General features: G+C 35.0%; 2 protein-coding genes across 3 annotated transcripts in view; one reads left to right on the top strand and one right to left on the bottom strand.

Moving 5' to 3' along the window:
- Positions 1 to 13,446, bottom strand: part of LOC102582665 (L-arabinokinase-like) — a 15,496-nt gene extending 2,050 nt beyond the window's left edge. The window contains exons 1-26 of one of the 2 annotated variants that reach the window (XM_006355144.2): positions 13,371 to 13,446; positions 13,197 to 13,304; positions 12,323 to 12,430; positions 12,157 to 12,225; positions 11,944 to 12,027; positions 11,351 to 11,427; positions 10,912 to 10,978; positions 10,639 to 10,696; positions 10,482 to 10,549; positions 10,325 to 10,387; positions 9,321 to 9,374; positions 9,137 to 9,239; positions 8,943 to 9,052; positions 8,667 to 8,843; positions 8,361 to 8,533; positions 8,101 to 8,269; positions 6,737 to 6,820; positions 5,882 to 6,007; positions 5,384 to 5,514; positions 5,224 to 5,305; positions 4,337 to 4,424; positions 2,941 to 2,984; positions 2,745 to 2,840; positions 2,589 to 2,665; positions 1,411 to 1,608; positions 767 to 932 (exon numbers count right to left, since the gene is read on the bottom strand). In XM_006355144.2, coding sequence (XP_006355206.1) covers positions 767 to 932; positions 1,411 to 1,608; positions 2,589 to 2,665; positions 2,745 to 2,840; positions 2,941 to 2,984; positions 4,337 to 4,424; positions 5,224 to 5,305; positions 5,384 to 5,514; positions 5,882 to 6,007; positions 6,737 to 6,820; positions 8,101 to 8,269; positions 8,361 to 8,533; positions 8,667 to 8,843; positions 8,943 to 9,052; positions 9,137 to 9,239; positions 9,321 to 9,374; positions 10,325 to 10,387; positions 10,482 to 10,549; positions 10,639 to 10,696; positions 10,912 to 10,978; positions 11,351 to 11,427; positions 11,944 to 12,027; positions 12,157 to 12,225; positions 12,323 to 12,430; positions 13,197 to 13,295 — 2,571 coding nt within the window. In that variant the 5' untranslated portion in view covers positions 13,296 to 13,304; positions 13,371 to 13,446. The other variant, XM_015312225.1, reaches the window with a different exon arrangement.
- Positions 13,447 to 15,740: 2,294 nt separating this feature from the next.
- LOC102582325 (uncharacterized) lies at positions 15,741 to 18,829 on the top strand. The gene is made up of 3 exons (XM_006355143.2): positions 15,741 to 15,960; positions 18,374 to 18,505; positions 18,627 to 18,829. The coding sequence occupies exons 1-3, from the start codon at positions 15,823 to 15,825 to the stop codon at positions 18,711 to 18,713; spliced, it is 357 nt and encodes a 118-aa protein (XP_006355205.1). The 5' UTR covers positions 15,741 to 15,822; the 3' UTR covers positions 18,714 to 18,829.
- The last annotated feature ends 70 nt before the right edge of the window (positions 18,830 to 18,899 follow it).

Genomic DNA, 18,899 nt, shown 5'->3' with positions numbered 1-18,899 from the left:
TGGTGGGGGGGGGGGGGGGAGGGTATCATTAAACTTAGCAAACCCACAAGTGCTGATGACGAGTATTTCCTTGTGTTCTTGTCCTCATGTTGAAGCAATAAGCATTTGCACCTCTGTATCCAAGTATATCTTGTCTAGGGAGCCAGTTCTCCCTGTATAATTGTCTTCTTCCTTGAATGTTCTTCTAACAGATTTCCTGGCTCAGACTTCTCTAAAAAAATCCAGTTTCAAAAGTCGTTCTATCTTTTTTATTCTTCGTTCTTCTGCAATGTTTTGCTTTATTTTTTAAGTCTTCAATTTCTTGGCCATAATGTAATCAGCTCTCCATCTTGTAACGTTGATGTCTAGCTTAAGTTTGTTTATATTGTGTTTTGGTTGCTTGTTTGTTGTAGCTTCTATCTTTTTCTTTAAGAAATAATGGGCGATCAAGGCTTTGCATTTCCTATTATGTTTCAGAGGTGCAGTAACACTTGCAAATTGTAATGAGACAAAAGTTCAAACAACTCAATTACTTCTTTCCCCTAAAGATATGAATCACCTAGACTCGGGACAATGTCCTCCTCCATCAACTATGGAGACAATATAAATTGGTCATCATTTCCATAATCCGTAAAATCCTATGAACGTCCAGAAACCAGGACACCATAATCTAAAGACATTCAATTATACAAGAAATAAATAGTAGTAAAACTGTAGATAGGATATGAAGAAAAAAAAATTGCTTCAAATATGTCAATCACAAATTGGCCACTTCAAGAAAACTAACCTTCACACGGAAGTTCTCGTAAATAGGGTGTCTGGCAGCTGCTCTGACCCCATAATTACGTGTTTTGTCAATTGTCGTTACCGGATCACAGTGGTCAGAGTACTTTCCAACAAATGACTCACCTATTAAAGAATCAGGAAGCATCTTGGCATACATAGCCTCGTATCTACAATAGCAATACCATTTATGAATTATACAACCCAAGAGATCGATCTGATTGGAACAGCCACAAACAAGCCAAGCATCCCCAAGACATGATGCTCTTATTGTTATTTGTGTCAACAATCTATCTTTTATTTTTTTTCACCATAGTTAAAGTATGGATGAATTCATTGTGGAGGACAAGGAGAACATGTTTTTCTTTTTGACCAAGAAAGGAATTTGAATGGGAGGAGAAAGGGAGTCATGTATGGTAAAAATTGGCCCAGAGTGTGTGGGGCATGATAGCACAATCTAAAAGCTTGTTGACTGTTACAGATGAATAACATTTAAGCAAAAAGAAGTGAAAACAGCCAATAGTGCAGAGGAAAACAGGAAAAAGAGGAGAGATCACATGCATTGATTGAGAAAGAACTAATAACAATCAGAATGGAAATGAAAAATGCTCCCTTCTTCTTCTAGCACTACCAGTGTCATGATTTTACCTGTGCGGTGAAAGGTTGCATAAGTAATCTAATGAAGCTTCAGCTTCTAGTAATTCGACACCACCTTCCTCTGAATCATCAGGGTATCTGCCATTGGTTGACAAGGACTGTGACAATAGTGTTGACGCAATAGACTTGACAATCTCTCGGCCCATAAAGGCACCAATCCTCACAGATCCATAATCTGCACCTCCAACACTGCACAGTGGTGGGTAAATCTTAAAACATGGATGGAGAAGGAGAAAGTGCATATTTATGTTTTGCACATCAACAAAACATAAAGTGAGTAACTGGTTTATGCTAAATATGTCAAATCAATGAAGCTTAAGAAAGAGCTAGTAACTAGTCAATGCATTTAGTATCAATGCTTTTTCCTGTAGCTATTCTTGAAGCAGTACAAAGTTTCCTCAATCTTCACCATCGCATGCAGCCACAGTGAAGATTTATTTGGTTTCTTTCGTAGGAATTTTATATTACGCTAATGTGACTTGCATTTGCACTGAAATTCAATATTTCAAAAGCAATCCTAAAGATTTACAAGCTTTCCTGGAGCTGTGGCAGTTTGATGGTTCAATTTTATCAAATATTAAAAGAGATTACCAGAAAATAATGTACTGTGAGATTGAGAGGGTTGGTATCCTTCGAAGGAATGGGAATATTCATCCACTCTTTTTGGAGGTGTCAGCACACGCAGACCAGGTCAAATATCTTGTATTGCTTATTTTATTTTTGTATCCTTTCTACTATAATTCTCATATCAGTTTCAATCCAGTGTTTTGATCATCTTTTCCCTATTAATGTTTCACAGATGCAGTATTTTCCTAATGTTTCAATGACAAAATTGGACTAACCGGCCTTTTATTTTCCAACTGATTGGGTTTTCGTTCTGGAACTTAAAGATGATTATCACTCGATCATGGAAGACATGAAGGGCTTTAACCAAATCAGATACAAAGAAACTGATTTTGGGGAATTCGAAATTTCGACAATGAAGTTCAATGGAGCATGCATCTTTAGTGCAAGAAAATACTGCATGAGCTCAAATTAAATCAGCTTCGGCAAAAAGTGCAAAGCATGTTAGCTTGGCATCCATTAATCAGATCCCTGAAGCTAGACAAGCAAGGTTGTTTTTCTTCTAAAGAGGGTAAAAGAGGTACAGAAAATATTAAAACTGATACCTGTGCCTTATTCCTGAATCAATCCCCCATACTCTTATATGACCAGGGATATCCACTAGACCTAACACCTCGGCAGGCTGCAATAATAGGGAACTAATCTAAGTCATTCGATAAACACCAATTCAGTAAAATTTTGTCAATTTATTGGCTCAGTACCTGACAAATCATTGCTAGAAGTTTGTTGGCTTCACCACATGCAGAAGTCATCTGATCCATTACACCACATGGCGCTCCAACTACATGATTTTCTACCTATCATCAACAGACTGACTAATCAGGTACTGCACTACTAGCGAACATCAAACCATTGGAAGATAAAAATTATCAATTGGAAGCCCTAGAGAAATAATACCTTTTGGCACAATAATGCAAGCTCCCTTGGGATAATATTCAACCCTGGAAAGCAAGAACGCAAGATTATGGGGTAATATCAAGAAAGTGTTCAAATTACTATGGATCAATTAAATGGGGAGCTTATACATCGTTGGACCAAAGAAAACTTTAATATCTTCTTTTAGGAAGCCTAAACAAAGGCATGCAAAAAGAAGAGATAATACGGAACCAGTCACACCTTTTCCTAACGAGAATAGTTCCCTGGTTATTTTGGTAGGGGTGGTCCAGGTAGATGTCCTTTACCAAACTCATGATATTTTGTCATGAAAATAGGAAGGCAGTATCACATTAATCTTTCAGGGACAGACAAGAATTAATTAAAATTTTCTTTTCCAGGTTGTTCAGATTTTCATGACCAAGTTCATGATTTTGTGTGTTTCGCTCAACAATTGCCTAGTCACTAGTCATTAGGGCCATTATTGTATTTGTAATTACTGCAACTTTCTTCTCTCTTTGTTTCTCTTTCACGTTAACTTATATTGACAATCACACCCTTGGCCAATATAAAATTGTAAGCCAATGATTTTTCTTTTGATGAAGTTGTAAACTGATGAAGATTTAAGAGAGAACCTCATAAAGTTCCAAGAAAAATCTAAAAGGCTATGTCTACAGAATAACTTTAAGGCAAATGAAAGAAACAAGGAATTAAGGGAATCAGTTACTCAGAATCAAGCATAAGAAAAGATAGTTTGGAGTAACATCATCAGCATGCGACTAGAGCTGTGAGGGAAAAAAGGGGTAAAAAGAAATGAGACATCTTAATGTACACTATGTTAAGTGCATTGATTGCTCTAAACTTTCAGAAGCATTTTATATGAACTAGATTTTTGCCCCTGAGGATGTCAACCAGGCTTCATGAATGCTTTCATGCTTCACACAAAAAAATATTAGCAGGCTGTCAGCAACAATGTGTATCACGTGACAATTAATCCTGTCATTTTTATACTCCAGTTCTTGGAGATACAACTTTAGCTGCACTCGAAGTCGTTATGGCTATTACTAACATAGACGACCATGAGTAGTGTTTCATTGACACGAATGGACACTTTCTAGTCTTAGTTGGGCCATTCCTTGGACTTGGTGAACTCCTGTCGAGATGAAGTAACCTTTGTTCATGCCTGAGATGTTTACAAACTCCCCCCTCCCTGTCGTCAGTTCCTTCCTATTTTACTATCATTTCATATTGTGCACCTAAACCAAGGGGGGAGTAGACCGTCCATGTGTGTGCACACACTCTTACCCAGTACAAGTTAGCATTGCTATGGTCTACTTTACATGATTCTTCTCGACAAATAAGTACATATTTCATTATAACATGTGCATAGTTATACAAATTAAATGGAAAGAGTAACTACCATGAGAAGCAGCAATGGCAGACATGCTAGCAACCTCCACAGATGCAGAGGATGACACACCCTTTCCTTCTGGGACAGCAGAAGAGACCTGCAAGTTCATAAAGGAGCGTCATCATAGATTATTTAAACTTTGCTTGTTCAATTGTGCAATTTGAGAACGCCAAATCTGATAATAGAAAGACACCAATTATTAAATCATAAATGTAAGAGATAATTTCAAAGACCTCCCCTTGGCTTTCATGTGATCACATCATAATACTAACCTCTCTTGTGGTTAATGATATTACACTCATCTCCCTTGTTTAGATTTTTCTGTAAAGGTATAGGGTGACATTCGTTGGAAAACCATATATTACGTCATTAAAAAAGGGTAGTCACCATTATCCGCGTAAAAGTGAATGAAACAGAACAAAATACCTATATTAGTAGCTAGGTAGTCTACCAACCTCTACACTGCCAAAGCTACTTTGCCGATGCAATGCCCATTGAGGCAACCACCATCAGAGGGTTTGACAGATCAGAAGGAAATATTGTGCGTTACTGTGAGATCTATGACATATGGGTGGATATTATGGTGTGGTATAATCATTAGGATGAAATTTATGTCCACATGAAATGGAGACTAGTGTATGTAAGCAGCTCATGCTATCAGGATGTTAAGGGAGATGTTACCTATTGTAATGAGGTTTTAGCAAAAATCAAACTAACAGTATGCTACATTAAAAGGAATACATGGAGTAAACCAAGGCAATAGATTGTATCACCATTGAATGGCAGTGCATAGAAGAGAAACGTAGAACCGTCGCCTGTAATTTCAGTTATTCAAGTAATAGATATAGAGACAGAATAGAAGAAAACAAGGCAATGAGTAATGGAGTTGGACTGACCAGCAAACTGATACTATTCTCAAAGCGTATGCCAAGCTCCTTCATCAAAACTAGAACTGTGCCAGCAACATATGCAGCCCATCTAAAATTGGATTGAAGTTAGTATAACATAAAGATAGACATTCAAGTAGGGAAAATGTAGAATGGGAGAATGATAAACCTTTGGGAAGGATCTCGGGCAAAATACTGCCTTGCTTTCTCGTAAGTTATGGGTTCATCCCCTTCCAGGAAGTCGGATAAGTCCATGTCAAATGTTGGACCACGGTTGCTCAGTTCTGAACCATATGACACCTATTGTGGCGCAAATTGGTAAAGCTTCAAGAGAATGGTAATGATTGCAGTCAAAACAGCTAGAGTATTGCAATTGTTCAGATTTCTGATACTGAGAACTTGAAACAGCTAGTTTGCTACTAAGTTTGACATCGAAACAGACCAAAACAATCACTTCTGAAGAAACTGTACCACATTTCAAGAAGAGAGATGCAATTTCTTTGCGTGTCTGTAAGTGTGAGAGATTCTAGTACACCCCAAAATTGCACACACAACTCGGTCCCTTTAATTGAAATTAAAATAGACGAGAACAGCCAACTGTTTCGAGTAACCAGCTTCAACACTAATCATATACTTCAAAGAAGTAACTACAGTGAGAAATTCATACAATTTGAAGCACAGGGGTGGGTCCTTGTCCTTTGTCCTGCTGCCGAGCCAGAGCATGCTTCCAAAGCCTCTGTTTGCTGGGGTGAATCTTTTGAACAGCAACATGACAGGCTTCTCTAATTGGCATCTGCAGCAACAACATTAAGTGAACAACAAAAACATTAGTCTTTAAACTTCACCGAACGCCCCTTAACAATTCAAGCCTTTTCAGCAAGCACACATGCCAAGTAAAAGCAAATAACGACCCGTCAATAAGTATGCATATGAAAAAAAATAACGAGATAACATTAAATAGACAACAGGTAGGCAAACAAAGAAACTTGGAATGTCTCAGTTGTGGAGTAACAAGGTCGAAGAAGTCAAGAAATTGAGCATTAATATGTACAATTAACATGTTTGTATAACCACAACATGCATAGTGCATAGTGCATAGACAGCTGTGGACTATTTTGGTATGTGTTTATGCAAGGAAATTGTTAAATGCTATATAAGACCGAAAAGGAGAAAGTAATGATACTGAAATAAAATGTCCTACTACTTCAAATGGAGCAACAAAGTGACTAACATTTAAAAGGTTGGTTTTAAATTATATTCAAAATGCAAAAAGGGTGTTCAGAGAGCAACTAAGTGGTCAATGAATTAGCAACCATATACAAATTCAAAGCTGAATTAGACAGCCATAGAGAAATCTTAGCTCAAGCTACATGCTTGGCCCATTTCCGAGACCATGCTTTAGATAGAGAAGCTAAGAACTAGAACCTATCCATCAGACAAGTTTGGATGTATTGAGACGACACTTGGTCTAACAAACAAGAATAGGCATCACACAAAGAATTAAAAGAAGTGAATAGGATACCTGTAAAACAAGACTTCCAGAATAGTCAGCAATTCCACCCATGACATCTAGCCTTCCAGGTGCTCTTGCAACAAAAATGTCTTCCTATATATAGAAAGTTTAGGCGAGTAAGCCAGGTATGACAGAAACCTTCAACAAGATTAGGAAAAGTCACCTTTAAAGATTAAAAAGAAACTAAGGGAAGTCACCTTTAAATATTAAGAAGAAACTAAGGGAACAGTGACTGAAGTATTTCCAGAAGGAAACACACTATATCACGGACATGCTTAGTGCACACAAGAAGATCCTCTCTTCCCCATAAAATAGGTTTTAAGACAAATTTCGAGATTCCAGAGATGAAGCAACTTTTAGTGGACCAAGGATGCATCAAGATAAAAGGAATATGCTAATGACAGTAAAATGATTACATTAGCTTATTCATTCTCCAAAAAAAGGGGAATGAAACATGATACCTAAATTAAAATCATTTTCAACTTCCTGATGTAGCTAAAAAGAACTGTACTATCATTATCTTTCTGTTACATAGAGATTTTTCAATCAAAAAGAGACCATCTTATCTTTTAGTTAGAGATAAGAACTACTAGTACTATCTTTTTAGTTAAGAGGGAAAGTTATACTACTTCCATGAGTTCTGAGTTTGAATTCCCTATTTATTAAATTTCCCCCCTTGACTTTTAGTCTTCTCCCTTTTGTTGCTACATCAACCTTGGTATTAGAACCCAAGTTTTAAATCATCACGCTGTTTTATTCTTTAGTACCTCCCATTTACTGTTCTTGCCAGTGGTTGCCCAATAGTGTCTGCCTCTGCAGTTGGTAGTCTGAAAAGGTCCTTATTCAACGGGTGTGAATAGACCATTATATGATGCTATGTGGATCATCTCTCTCTCTCTCTCTCCCTCTATTCTGTTGTTTATCCCCTTTCTCATTTCTTCTCCTTTGCTTCCCTCTTTGGTGTTTAGTATTTCCATTTTGAGGTGAGTCTAAGGTATACACACTGTTGAGTGTAAAAAATTATCTACAGGTAAGTCTCTTAGAATGTGGGATTTGAAATCTTGAAAGCAAGACAGCTTACCTGCTACAACAAGTACAGATCACTAGTTGGCGTAAAATTCATTATATTGACGGTATATAACTTAAACTCTTTAAGGTATTGATAGGTGCAGTAGATTTAATGGAAGTGAGGATGAGGAGCTGGGGTGACAAGTTGCAGGGTTAGTCAAACAACAACAAACCCAGTGTAATCCCACAAGTGGGGTCTGGGGAGGGTGGTGTGTGAGCAGACCTTTCCCCTACCTTATGAAGGTAGAGAAGCTGGGGTGACAAATAAAATTACATAAGAGAGTTTGGCATGAAATGAAGAAGACCTCCCAATTGAAGAGACCAGCGGCAGCTTTCTGCTCCCTAATGGTGTGCTTTCCTGTTTTTGTTGGGGAATCAACCAATGCATCCAATCCTGCCAAGCTCTTCAAGAAACTCAAGGTATCTGACAGACCAAGAAAGTCTCCATGGAGAATCTCAAAGTCTTGAGAAAATCTAAGAGAAGAAAATCAAAAACATTAAACCCTATTAACACTCAGAAGTTATTCTGTTAAATGCTGAACTAATGGGATGAAAGAAGAATTACGAGTCTGGTAGAGAGTTGTTTTCAGCTGTTACAGCAGTAGGTGATCCTGTACGAAGACCAAGTTCACTTTCTGCATTTGCATACCAATCTGGAATACAGAGATCTCTTCCGGGAACTCTTTGCAACTGATATCCAAGAACTATGGCATCACGCAGTCTCCTTGGCCCACTCAGCTAAAAGTTATATAATAGCAAATCTTAGTATATAACTGGGTACAATTTACAAATTTATTAGTTTAGCTCATGGATAATTCTTAATCAAAATAAACAAGATGAGGAATAATTTTTTTAGTGAATACAACTCTACCTTGTCTAGTGTATAATTTTTACCATAAGCTGTATCCTGTAAAATGCAAGCTGCAACTTCACCACCATTAATTCCTCCTTCATAGCATGGATTCAGAGTCATTGCACGTTCCAGGTAAGGTCTCCAATGTCCAGTAAGCAAATCCCTTCTGATCATCTCAACACCACCTTGATAGTACTAATTAAAATTATAGGCTTTAATTACAGTATCTTTACCAAACCTTGAGGTAATAAAGAAAAATAACCAAAGAAAGAAGCTTGTGCTAATATACTCTACCTCAAGCATATTTCTGAGAAACGGTTCTTCATTAAAATAGTCTCTACGGACAAATACAAATGGTAACTTGTACGCCAGGGCCTCACTGACGGTACCATATCCAATTTTTCCTGGAACAGAAGAATATTCAGAAGGCTTTATTGGAACAGCTTAATTTTCTACCGGGCATTTCAGTGATGCAACATGCAACTAACCTAGCATGCAGTCTGATGCTGCCATTAGATCCGGGGTATATGCATCCTTTGCAAGCTTTAAAAAATTTGGAGGTAGCTTCTCGCTCTCAGAGGCACCACAAACCTGAATACAGACAGAAAAGACGTCAAATTAAATCGTGTAAGGAAATAATACGTGTGCTTAAAAGTTCAAGAGATCATATACCAGACACAACCAACCAGTTGGCAAGTATTCCTCCTTCAACTTCCAACCTGCAGGCTGCAAATGAAAATAGGAGCATTATTCTAGTACTGATATGTTAATTATAGGATATTTCTATTAGTGAGAAGAAGATGTGTAAGACAATATTGAATGACAAAATTGATATACCCTCTGTCCTAGATGTTTTTTCTTTCGCTCACACTTTTGAGATGCCGAAAATAAGATCTTGTTTACTCCAAAACTACCCATTTTATCGTGAATGGTAATGAACTGAAAAAGAATGGACAAGTCAAACTTTCCCAATTTATACAACACTCTTCCTGTTTTGGGATATATCTCAAGTTATTTCATACCATTGCATTAATTATATCAATTTTATACAACTTCCACAACAACTCAAGTACAATTAACTAACCAGATTAATAATTAATGTTATTAACTTTTTAACTATTGTTGTAACATTTTCTTCCACTACTGCTTCTAATACTCTAGTCAAACTAATGTCTGAAACTAGTCAAACATCAAATGGGAAAGAGGGAGTATGTTTCATTCACAAGTTATTATTAAGTTTTCCGTCAACCTGAAAATGTTTTAGGATCATCTTGTTATTGACAACTCTAATTGTTGTATGTGCTTTTTTTTTTGTGGAACGGGTATAATGGAAATATTGATAAACTACTCTTTGTTTACCTCCTATCAATCAAACTATATTACTAAATTTTGAAATTAGCAAATCAATATCGATTACTATAAAGCACCAAGATCACGGACTGAACCAATCATGGTTGAACCACTCTTCAATATCAAAATTTAAATTAAATACGAGAGTCCAACTGATTAAGGAAAAACAAACAAGAACATGATAAGATAACTTGGAAAATTGTCAAGGAGAAAAGGGAAACAAAGCTAGCAACTAAATTCAGTCTGCAGCCAAAGTTTCTAGACAAATTTTTAATGCTTTTGACATATTTACTAGATGACCTAGTCAAAGAGATCCGTAGACTCACCTGTCCACCAAAATTCAGGATAACAACCTTCACATCCTCCCCAATTCCAAGTTCTTTCCGCACCTACAATAGTGACAATAAACTAATGTCTTTAGATACATATTCTTCCAATTATTCTAGCTCTTCCAAATAAAGACTGAACATTATGTTATCTGACCTCTTTACGAGACTTGTGCAATCTCCTTACAACCAATGGCACATCAATTATATCACGAAAAGCAGGCACTGCAGTAATTAAGCAATTGACCTATTGTTGATGAAGAACAAGAAAAAACATATATAACAACTTTTTGGTATGCAGCACACCAACATACTTGGACAGTATCCTGGCAGTCGAATAAGAAATTCACAATGAGAATAGTCCTCTGCAATCTGCATTAGACATAAAGCCACCAAAAAGAACAGAGATCATAATTTTGGAAAAATATAATCAAACTGAAACAAACTGTAGGTAAAACTTGGACAAGGTTCACATCTCACAATTAATCAGCAAGCATGACAAAGTTAACGGTGGGAAAGTTATCATAATGCATTATCAAGCTAAAAATTGAACATTAGCAGGATATGGTTAAGCTCTCAGATCTCACCTGCCACACTATTGATCTATGATGATTTCCAGCTGCCATTACATACTCTGCGTAGATGAAGTCCCAGCTACACGGAAAAAATAATGGCAGGAATATAAGGGATATTTGTTTAACCTTGATCTACTGACGAATATAATGACAACCAACAAAAGGACATAGTCCATTCATCGCCAAGAATCATCACAAATAATAGCATCATGTTGTGCAACAGTGTACAAAGATTAATCCAAAATATATAAAATAGTTTTCAGGACTTAAAAAGGATCAGAAGTATAATCTGGGTGTCCCGTTCTAAACCTCAAATCAAAGAAGCATGTGGCGTATTTCACTTGAGCTTTATTTAGCTAAACATTTTTGTATCATTATACACACTCTCATTTCACCCAAAAAATAGAGGACAAAGAAGATATGAAGTAAAAAGGGAGTTAGACGTGAAAACCTGAAGTTGGTGATACAAACAGATGGAATTCCAGCATCAGCTGCGGCCCTGCAAGCAACTGGAACAACATCTGATACCTGTTTCCAGAATACATAGACATAAACATCATATAGTTCCTCCAATCCCTTGGAAAGGCATAATGAGAAAAGCCAAAAATCACATTTTTGGAGATCAGAGAAAAAAATTCCCTCTCTTAATTGCTGGTTTAACTATGAACAAACAGATTTATATTGGTAATTCAGAGAGCAGTGGACAAAATTACACTGCTAAGACACGGTCATATATTTCCTAAGCCAAGCTTCTGAAAGAAAGAAATGATAACTTCCTACATACTTATTCTACAAAGAGCGATTAAGTCACAAAAGTAGTGCTAAGACAAAGTCGTTATGACCTAAGCTAAGCTTCCGAAAGAAAACAATACATTTCAAAATTCTTATTCCATTCAGTTTTACTTTCAAAATTCTTAATCTATTCAGTTTTACTTTCCCATATCTATTTAACACCAGTGACTAATTAAACTTATTGAGTTAAAAGAAGGCCAGCAAAGTACTTTTAATTTGTCATTGATGAAAAAAGAGAAGCAATTCTTTTACCACAAAATCTGCCTTGATGGATTTTAGCCACTCCACTTCTGTTGCCAAAATAGATGCACGTGGTACAACAGCAGTCTCAGAATACTGAAGCAACAAAGTTGAACATATAACGATTAAACCAGTCAAGCATAATATCCCATCTAGCAATATAACAAAGAAAAACTACAATGGAATTATAATCTTCACAAAAAGGACCTAAGGTAGTGGGAATACCTTCTCTAGTGAGGCAAGACGATCCACTGTCAACGCATCAGCTTGAACTGCTCCACAATCTAACAATACCTGCAAGGTGTTAAATAATGTTAAAAAATAGTAAAAAGAGCCCATTAATGAAACAAATTAGGAATTCTTCAGCGAGGGAGCATGAAAATCAACAGACCTTGCGAAGAAAAAGTCGAGGAGATTGTATCTCGGATGTAAAGACAAAGGCAGGTGCACCAGTGACGACATGAACATCATGCCCAGCTAGGATGAGATTTCTAGCGACCTAAGCAGCAGAAAAATCACATTTGTTGGGGCAGAAATAATTTCCATAATGCAAGACAATAAATCAAGATTTAAACCACAAGCTGACAAGCAGGACAATTGTATGATCTTCTGATGCACCAACAGTTTGCAGAACGACACTATGCAATGATCAGACTTGAAGGACCATGATGTATATAGAACATCACAACCATAAGGACAGCAGTCTACTACATCAATTTACAATTATAAGTTAGGATAAGTAGGTTTCTGCACTTTAACAGTGCCCTTAATTGTATAAAAATTGCTTCTCTTAATTAAACAATTCCACCATTACTCATTTCCCATATTCTGATAACTTCTCTAACAAGCCCATTGAAGTTTAAATACCCTGAAATATACATATTTTTTAAGGTTTTTTGCTAACACTTCCAAGAAACAGTCAAATGAGAGTCACCAATCAAGACCAGTTATTTTCTTCCACCTCCACTTTTCTGGTTCACCTTCCTATCTCATCAACTAAGTGGATAATCGAAGTAATGAAATCATGTGCAAAATGATTCAGTCTTGGGTCCCAATATCATAAAGAACTCCAATTATGCCCCTTGATCACAAAAAAATGGAACTTTAACCAAAATTCATTATCAGATAAAGCAACAAGATCAAGAACAACCCAATTCACCAATTAGAGAACCATTTCGGAAAAACAAAGAAAAAGGGTATTATCAAGATCACATTTTTACACTAAAAAGATAGATAATAAGAAAAAAAAACGAAGACAAAGGTACCTCAACAACTCGAGTGGCATGTCCAAAGCCATGCCCAGTAACATAATAAGCAAATACAAGAGGGCGTTTCTTGGACTCCTCAACACTGGCAGTTCCCATTTCTTGATTCTGCAAAAAAAAATGTTATCTTTTACTCTTTCAAATTCTTAAACCCCAGAAAGAAAGAGAGATTACTTGTTGGGGTATGTGTAATTGGTGAAAATTGACATCAGCTGACGATCTCAGCCTTATCGTGTCTGTTATTATGACTCATCAAATCTGTTAAATGAACTGCAAATTTTATGGGATATGTTTGTATATTCCTTCCGTCTCATATTAGTTAAACACTATAATTAGAAGTTTAAGAAAAAATATTAATTAAATTTTGTAATTAATTCATTTTTAAAATATTTATATTTGTTTTTTTAAGAATTTTTTTTAAAATAAATTAATAATATTATTTTCTTGTTTATAATTTCTTAAATATCGTGTAAAATGGAAAAGTGATCAATAATATGATAAAAAAAGGAAAAGTTCAGTACATTTAATTTGGGAGAGAATCATATAATGATACCGCTCGGATTCCATTATTTTATTTTAAAATAAAAATTTGTTTAACTAAAAATATTTTTTTAATATAATCATGTTGTCTAGTGAACAGACATACTATATTGACATTTGATTTTTGAGAAGTCTCACAATAATTTTTTAGGCTTTGCAATCAAGTTAATAGCTTACTACTAGTTTAAATAGATATCTTGTTATAGCGTGTGAGTAATATTTAGTGGAAACATATTGATATTTAATAGGACACTTGGCAGCCATTCAACATAACATATGTCACCTTACTTCAGTAATTAAAAGAATGATTAATTAAACACTCTTCCTAAAAAAAAATTATATTAGGCGGATAGGTCAAAAACTACTCTATAAATAATGGTTTGTGACTTCTTCATATGTACATCAGTTTCATCTACTAAGTTTTTTTTTTTTTTTTTTTTACTATATCTCTTTTTATCTTGTACTTTTATTTTTTCGTAACATATATCCCATAGTAATGGAGCATTTTTAACCCTTACCTTTTAAATTATGGAGGATTACTTAACTTGTTTGGGTTGTTGTTATTATTATATTAAATTATGTTGCTAGATAGAATATAATATTTATTTTGATTATAACTTAAATTTTATTGTATATACAATTAAATTATATCATTATATATTGATAAAAAAATCTTATTTTATATTACATTGATTTAGTGTTACATCGTTCCCTTATTATTATTATTTTATTTGCTTATTATTTAATAATCGTATTTTAACTTTATGTTAACTTTTTATGATAGTTCTAGCTCGTACTCTACTATTTTATAAATTTATTCTTCAAATTTGCTGATGTGTAACATTATATAATGATTACAATTATCAAATAATATAATATAATATAATATAATATGGTACGTATTGTGATTTTTGTTCACATTTCCGAATTGAAAAGACGTGCCAAAGTGATTTAGGTGCATTTTGTTTATTTTGCTTGATTTGGTTATATATATTTATAGCAATTAAATCGTTCTATTAATCAACCATGAGTAGTTGGACGTTAGGAAATAGTATTAAATTTTGATTCCATTGCCTTAATTGATTAACCTATTAATACTAGTTACCTGTTTGAAACTTCATGGTAATTAAAAAAGAAGACTTTCCTAGCCCCCTAAAAGGGGAAAAAATTAATTTTATAATTTTTATTATAAATAATACTCCCTTTGTCCCTAATTACTTGTCCACTTTTGAATTGACACACCTATTAAGAAATCAATTAATGACATAGTGAGTTTACCATTTTACCCCTATTAATTATGAAGTGGATGAAAAGTTCTATATTTTTCAAAGTAATTAGTCATTTAATTGAGGGTATAATAGGTAAAAAAATTTGTTCTTTCTTGATTTGTCAAAATGAACAAGTAATTAGGGACAACTATAAAAGGAAAAGTGGACTAATTAAGGACAGAGGGAGTACTTCCTCCGTCCATTTTTACTTGTCTTGGTTTCCATTTTTAGAGTCAAACGATAAGAACTTTGACTAACATTTTACGATGTATTTTATCATCATGTTGATATGCAAAAAATTGTAATTTATAGTATTTTTTGTATAGTTTTAGAATATATGAATTTTTTGTTTAAAATATCGAATTAATGTAATCTAATTTAATTTTGAAAACTAGTCAAATTGATTTTAAAAAAACATAACATGACAACTAAAAATAGATGAAAGGAGTAAGTGCGATAGAAAAGTAGAGAACTTGTGCGCACCCAAACTGTAGCGGCTGCAAATTTCCCTTCAGAACTTAATTATTTTGAATTGTATCCATTTTTTACTTTATTATTTTGACAATTTATAAAAGTAAGGACAGAAAGACTAAAAACTAAAAACTTGAGGGACCATTTGAGTTAATAATAACTCTAATAAGTGGCAATATTGTAGTATTTTTAAAATTGAGGGTTAAAATTTTGTTTATTTTTCCCATTTCAAAAGGTGTTTTTGGTTTGGAATGGATTTCTTTAGGAATGTGTGGTTATGGTTGTTTTTTTAGGCGGGATTTTTTGACAGTGAAAGTGAAAAAAAAGCTTTAGCTCAGCTAGCTACAATGGCGGTTTCTATGTTCATAGCTGCTAACAGCACTGTGAAGTTGAACTTTCCAATTGTAAAGAAGGTGGAAAAGATGCCTATTGAATCCTTCCGTGGTTTCTACAAGCCTGTGCGTTGTTTTCCGGTAGAACAGCAGGTATTCAACATTCTGTATATGTATGTATCTGTTCATTATTTACCGATCATGTAATGTAATTCGTGATTGATATTCATATCTGGTGTAAGTATGTGTAATTTTTCTTGCTCAATTACGGAGCATTGGAGCAATGGTAGAATTGTCTCCATGTGACCTAAAGATTATGGGTTCGAGCTGTGGAAGTAGCCACTAATGTTTGTATTGGTAATGTGGGATGCTTTGGGTAGCGGGTTACTTAATGATGATATTTGGAATTTAATTAATGTTATTGATATTACCTCTAAAGTTCAGTATTTGAAGATTAAGCTGTATGCTAATGGCTAAGTATGAAAATGGATTTGTCCGGGAATAATTTTGCTAATAACTAAGATGATGGGGAAGTTGGGAGAAAGTAACGAAGTGGATGAGAAATTAATAAAGGGAAGGTAATGAATTAACGTTTTTCCATCAAAATGTTGAAGGCATATAATTTCGTAGTTTGTTAAAGTATGCCATATCTGAACTTTTGGATGAGAGGGAGAGTTGAATGCTACATAGGAAGAGACTTGGAGAAATAAGATAGCAAAAAGAGAAGATATATACATGTCAAACACAATACACACATGACTTAAGAACACATATATTTAACACCAGGGATATCAGCTTCTCTATCTGTCCTGATTCAACAGAGAATGCCCATTCATAAACAGTTTAGGATCAGGCTAGCTGGGTTCGTCCCACTGCCAAGATTTTCGCAAGTAGTTTAGGGTTTTTTGTCCATTTGATCTCCAAGCAATGGTCTTGGGAATGAGACGTAAAGAGGTGAATCCACCTGCTCTTGATAAGTGGTTTCTAACAATTTTGACACTAATGAATTAAAGTAGGGACACCATTTAATCCTTAATGTGATTTTGTTGCTAGTAAATACATGAAGAATCTTTTTTACACTCCAGTTATGTTATGCTTACTAAATAATTGCAGTTCTCTACAAAATTGTAGAAAGTACTTTATCTAATTTAATGGACTTTTCATTTACTGCTAGAAGATTACATCACAAAGTTGCATTCTTTCATTCTCATTAGCAGTAACTGACTCAGCTCTAGCTCCCCTTGTGCATTGCTTGCCTCGCCTTGTGTACAAAGTAATTGGTGAATGTGTAATTCCCATCTGTCATATCTTATTGGATCATGTTTTCACTTTGCCCTAGATATTCTTTAAGTTGAATATCTCTCAGCTATTCCTGAATCCTGAGGCTACTATCTATTTCTAAGTTGTACCGCGGAGATACAGAGACAGAAGAAACTGAGGGAAACTTCTGCATTCCGCATTGAATTTCGATTCAGATTACCTTTTACTGCACAATTAGTTTACCCTGATGTTCTAACTTTGGTGTGGGTATGACATGAGTACTTCATAAGGTTCCTCTAAATTTCTAGGGCACATATGCCTCAGTCTAGTTAGGAAGTAGGCTTCTATTGGACCATATCTTTTATGAAGTATAATAATTTGTTGATACTTCAGGAAAATCCTGGTATACAAAGAAATAGAACATCTATACAAAATATTACTCTCTGAAAATGAACAGCCAGTCAGCTATATTGTTAGAAAGCTTATGATTGCACCAAAAGTTAACTAAGAACAACGACAAGCCCCACCACCTACAAAATCATTTCCTACTCTATACAAAAAACTTTCATGTTTTTTTTCCTTCTAAAGTACCCACATAGGAATCACATTTTATGCTCTACGTCTTCTTTTCCTTCTTCTGAAGTCCAGATAAACACCATATCCCAACCTATAGCTAGCATTGTTCAATGTTCCCCAAACAGATACAACACCGTCCACCACAATCGTGTTGCAGCCTGGCAATGCATATATGCTATCTTCCTTTTCTTCACATCTTCAACTGTAAGGATGGTCCCTTTGCTGTGAACTAGGTGAAAAGAACATGCATTTCTCGGATCTTGGGAACCCATACTGATAGATGATAGAAATCTCTGGTCTCTCTTCTTAATAACCTGTGATAGGAGGACGTCACCAAAATACTCCACGCCGGCCCTTTCATCCCTTAATCTTGATAAGATAATGTAATGTGTTTCTATTTGGACCATGTTAACATGAGTGTTGCTGGTGTCTCGACTAACATGATGAGATCAACTGGTTCATTATAGTCTAAAATTTCTAAAATGTCATTACTCTCCTGATCAGTTTGTCTTCTTTCCGTTTTGCAATGACCCTTGGTAGATAGTTTAGATCTGCATTGGTTTAACCACCTGGTTCTAAGTGGAGATACTTCATTTTCTATTAATATCATCTGCTCTCCATTTTAAGATACTGAATCTTTACCTCTTGCCTCTTGCAACATCTGCGTTTCTTGCTTACTGAGATGGTGTGCTGCTTTCAAACTCTTTATCCGTCTGTTTTCAATTGAAAGGTTGAGGCAGGAATCTTATGTGAGCCTTGTGGTGGCACTGGATGGCTGCTCTGTGATTTTTGTAAAGGTCAGAAGACCAATGTGAAATCTGAGACTAACAAAATTTATCGTCGGTGTCCATCATGTAGAGCTGTAAGTGTTTTCTTCTTACTGTATTCCTATATTAATTTCTAGGAATTGTAATCATCTCACATTCCATTATTTTTCGATGGAATATAATTCCAATAAGTTTTTTCTTTATCTTACCGCACAGACGGGATACTTATTGTGCTCAAAATGCAAAGTTTTCAAATGTGTTACCTTCCCAAATGATGAAGATGGTGAAGTTCTCAGTTTTTGAACTTGTAATATTCATCTTGACTAATTATCATACATTTAATTTTACTGACTTGTAAGTTTCATCACCATGTGTGAATATGTAATTTTTTCTAATATTTTTGTAATCAATGACCAGAAAAGAAGAGAAATAAAACAGTTAAAGAACTGCAATTCTTTGAGATTTCAGGCATTATTATAGTCTTACAGA

Source organism: Solanum tuberosum, unplaced genomic scaffold (genome assembly GCF_000226075.1).
Source record: "Solanum tuberosum cultivar DM 1-3 516 R44 unplaced genomic scaffold, SolTub_3.0 scf00191, whole genome shotgun sequence".
NCBI classification, from domain to species: Eukaryota; Viridiplantae; Streptophyta; class Magnoliopsida; order Solanales; family Solanaceae; genus Solanum; species Solanum tuberosum.
The sequence above is the reverse complement of the archived record's forward strand: the minus strand, read 5'-3'. Positions and strand labels throughout refer to the sequence as shown.

Excerpts from the sequence above, each read along its gene's own strand:
- LOC102582325 (XM_006355143.2), top strand. The coding sequence starts at position 15,823 with ATGGCGGTTTCTATGTTCATAGCTGCTAACAGCACTGTGAAGTTGAAC. Across the intron at positions 15,961-18,373 it reads GTTTTCCGGTAGAACAGCAG|GTTGAGGCAGGAATCTTATG; the intron begins GTATTCAACATT and ends TTCAATTGAAAG. Across the intron at positions 18,506-18,626 it reads GGTGTCCATCATGTAGAGCT|ACGGGATACTTATTGTGCTC; the intron begins GTAAGTGTTTTC and ends CTTACCGCACAG.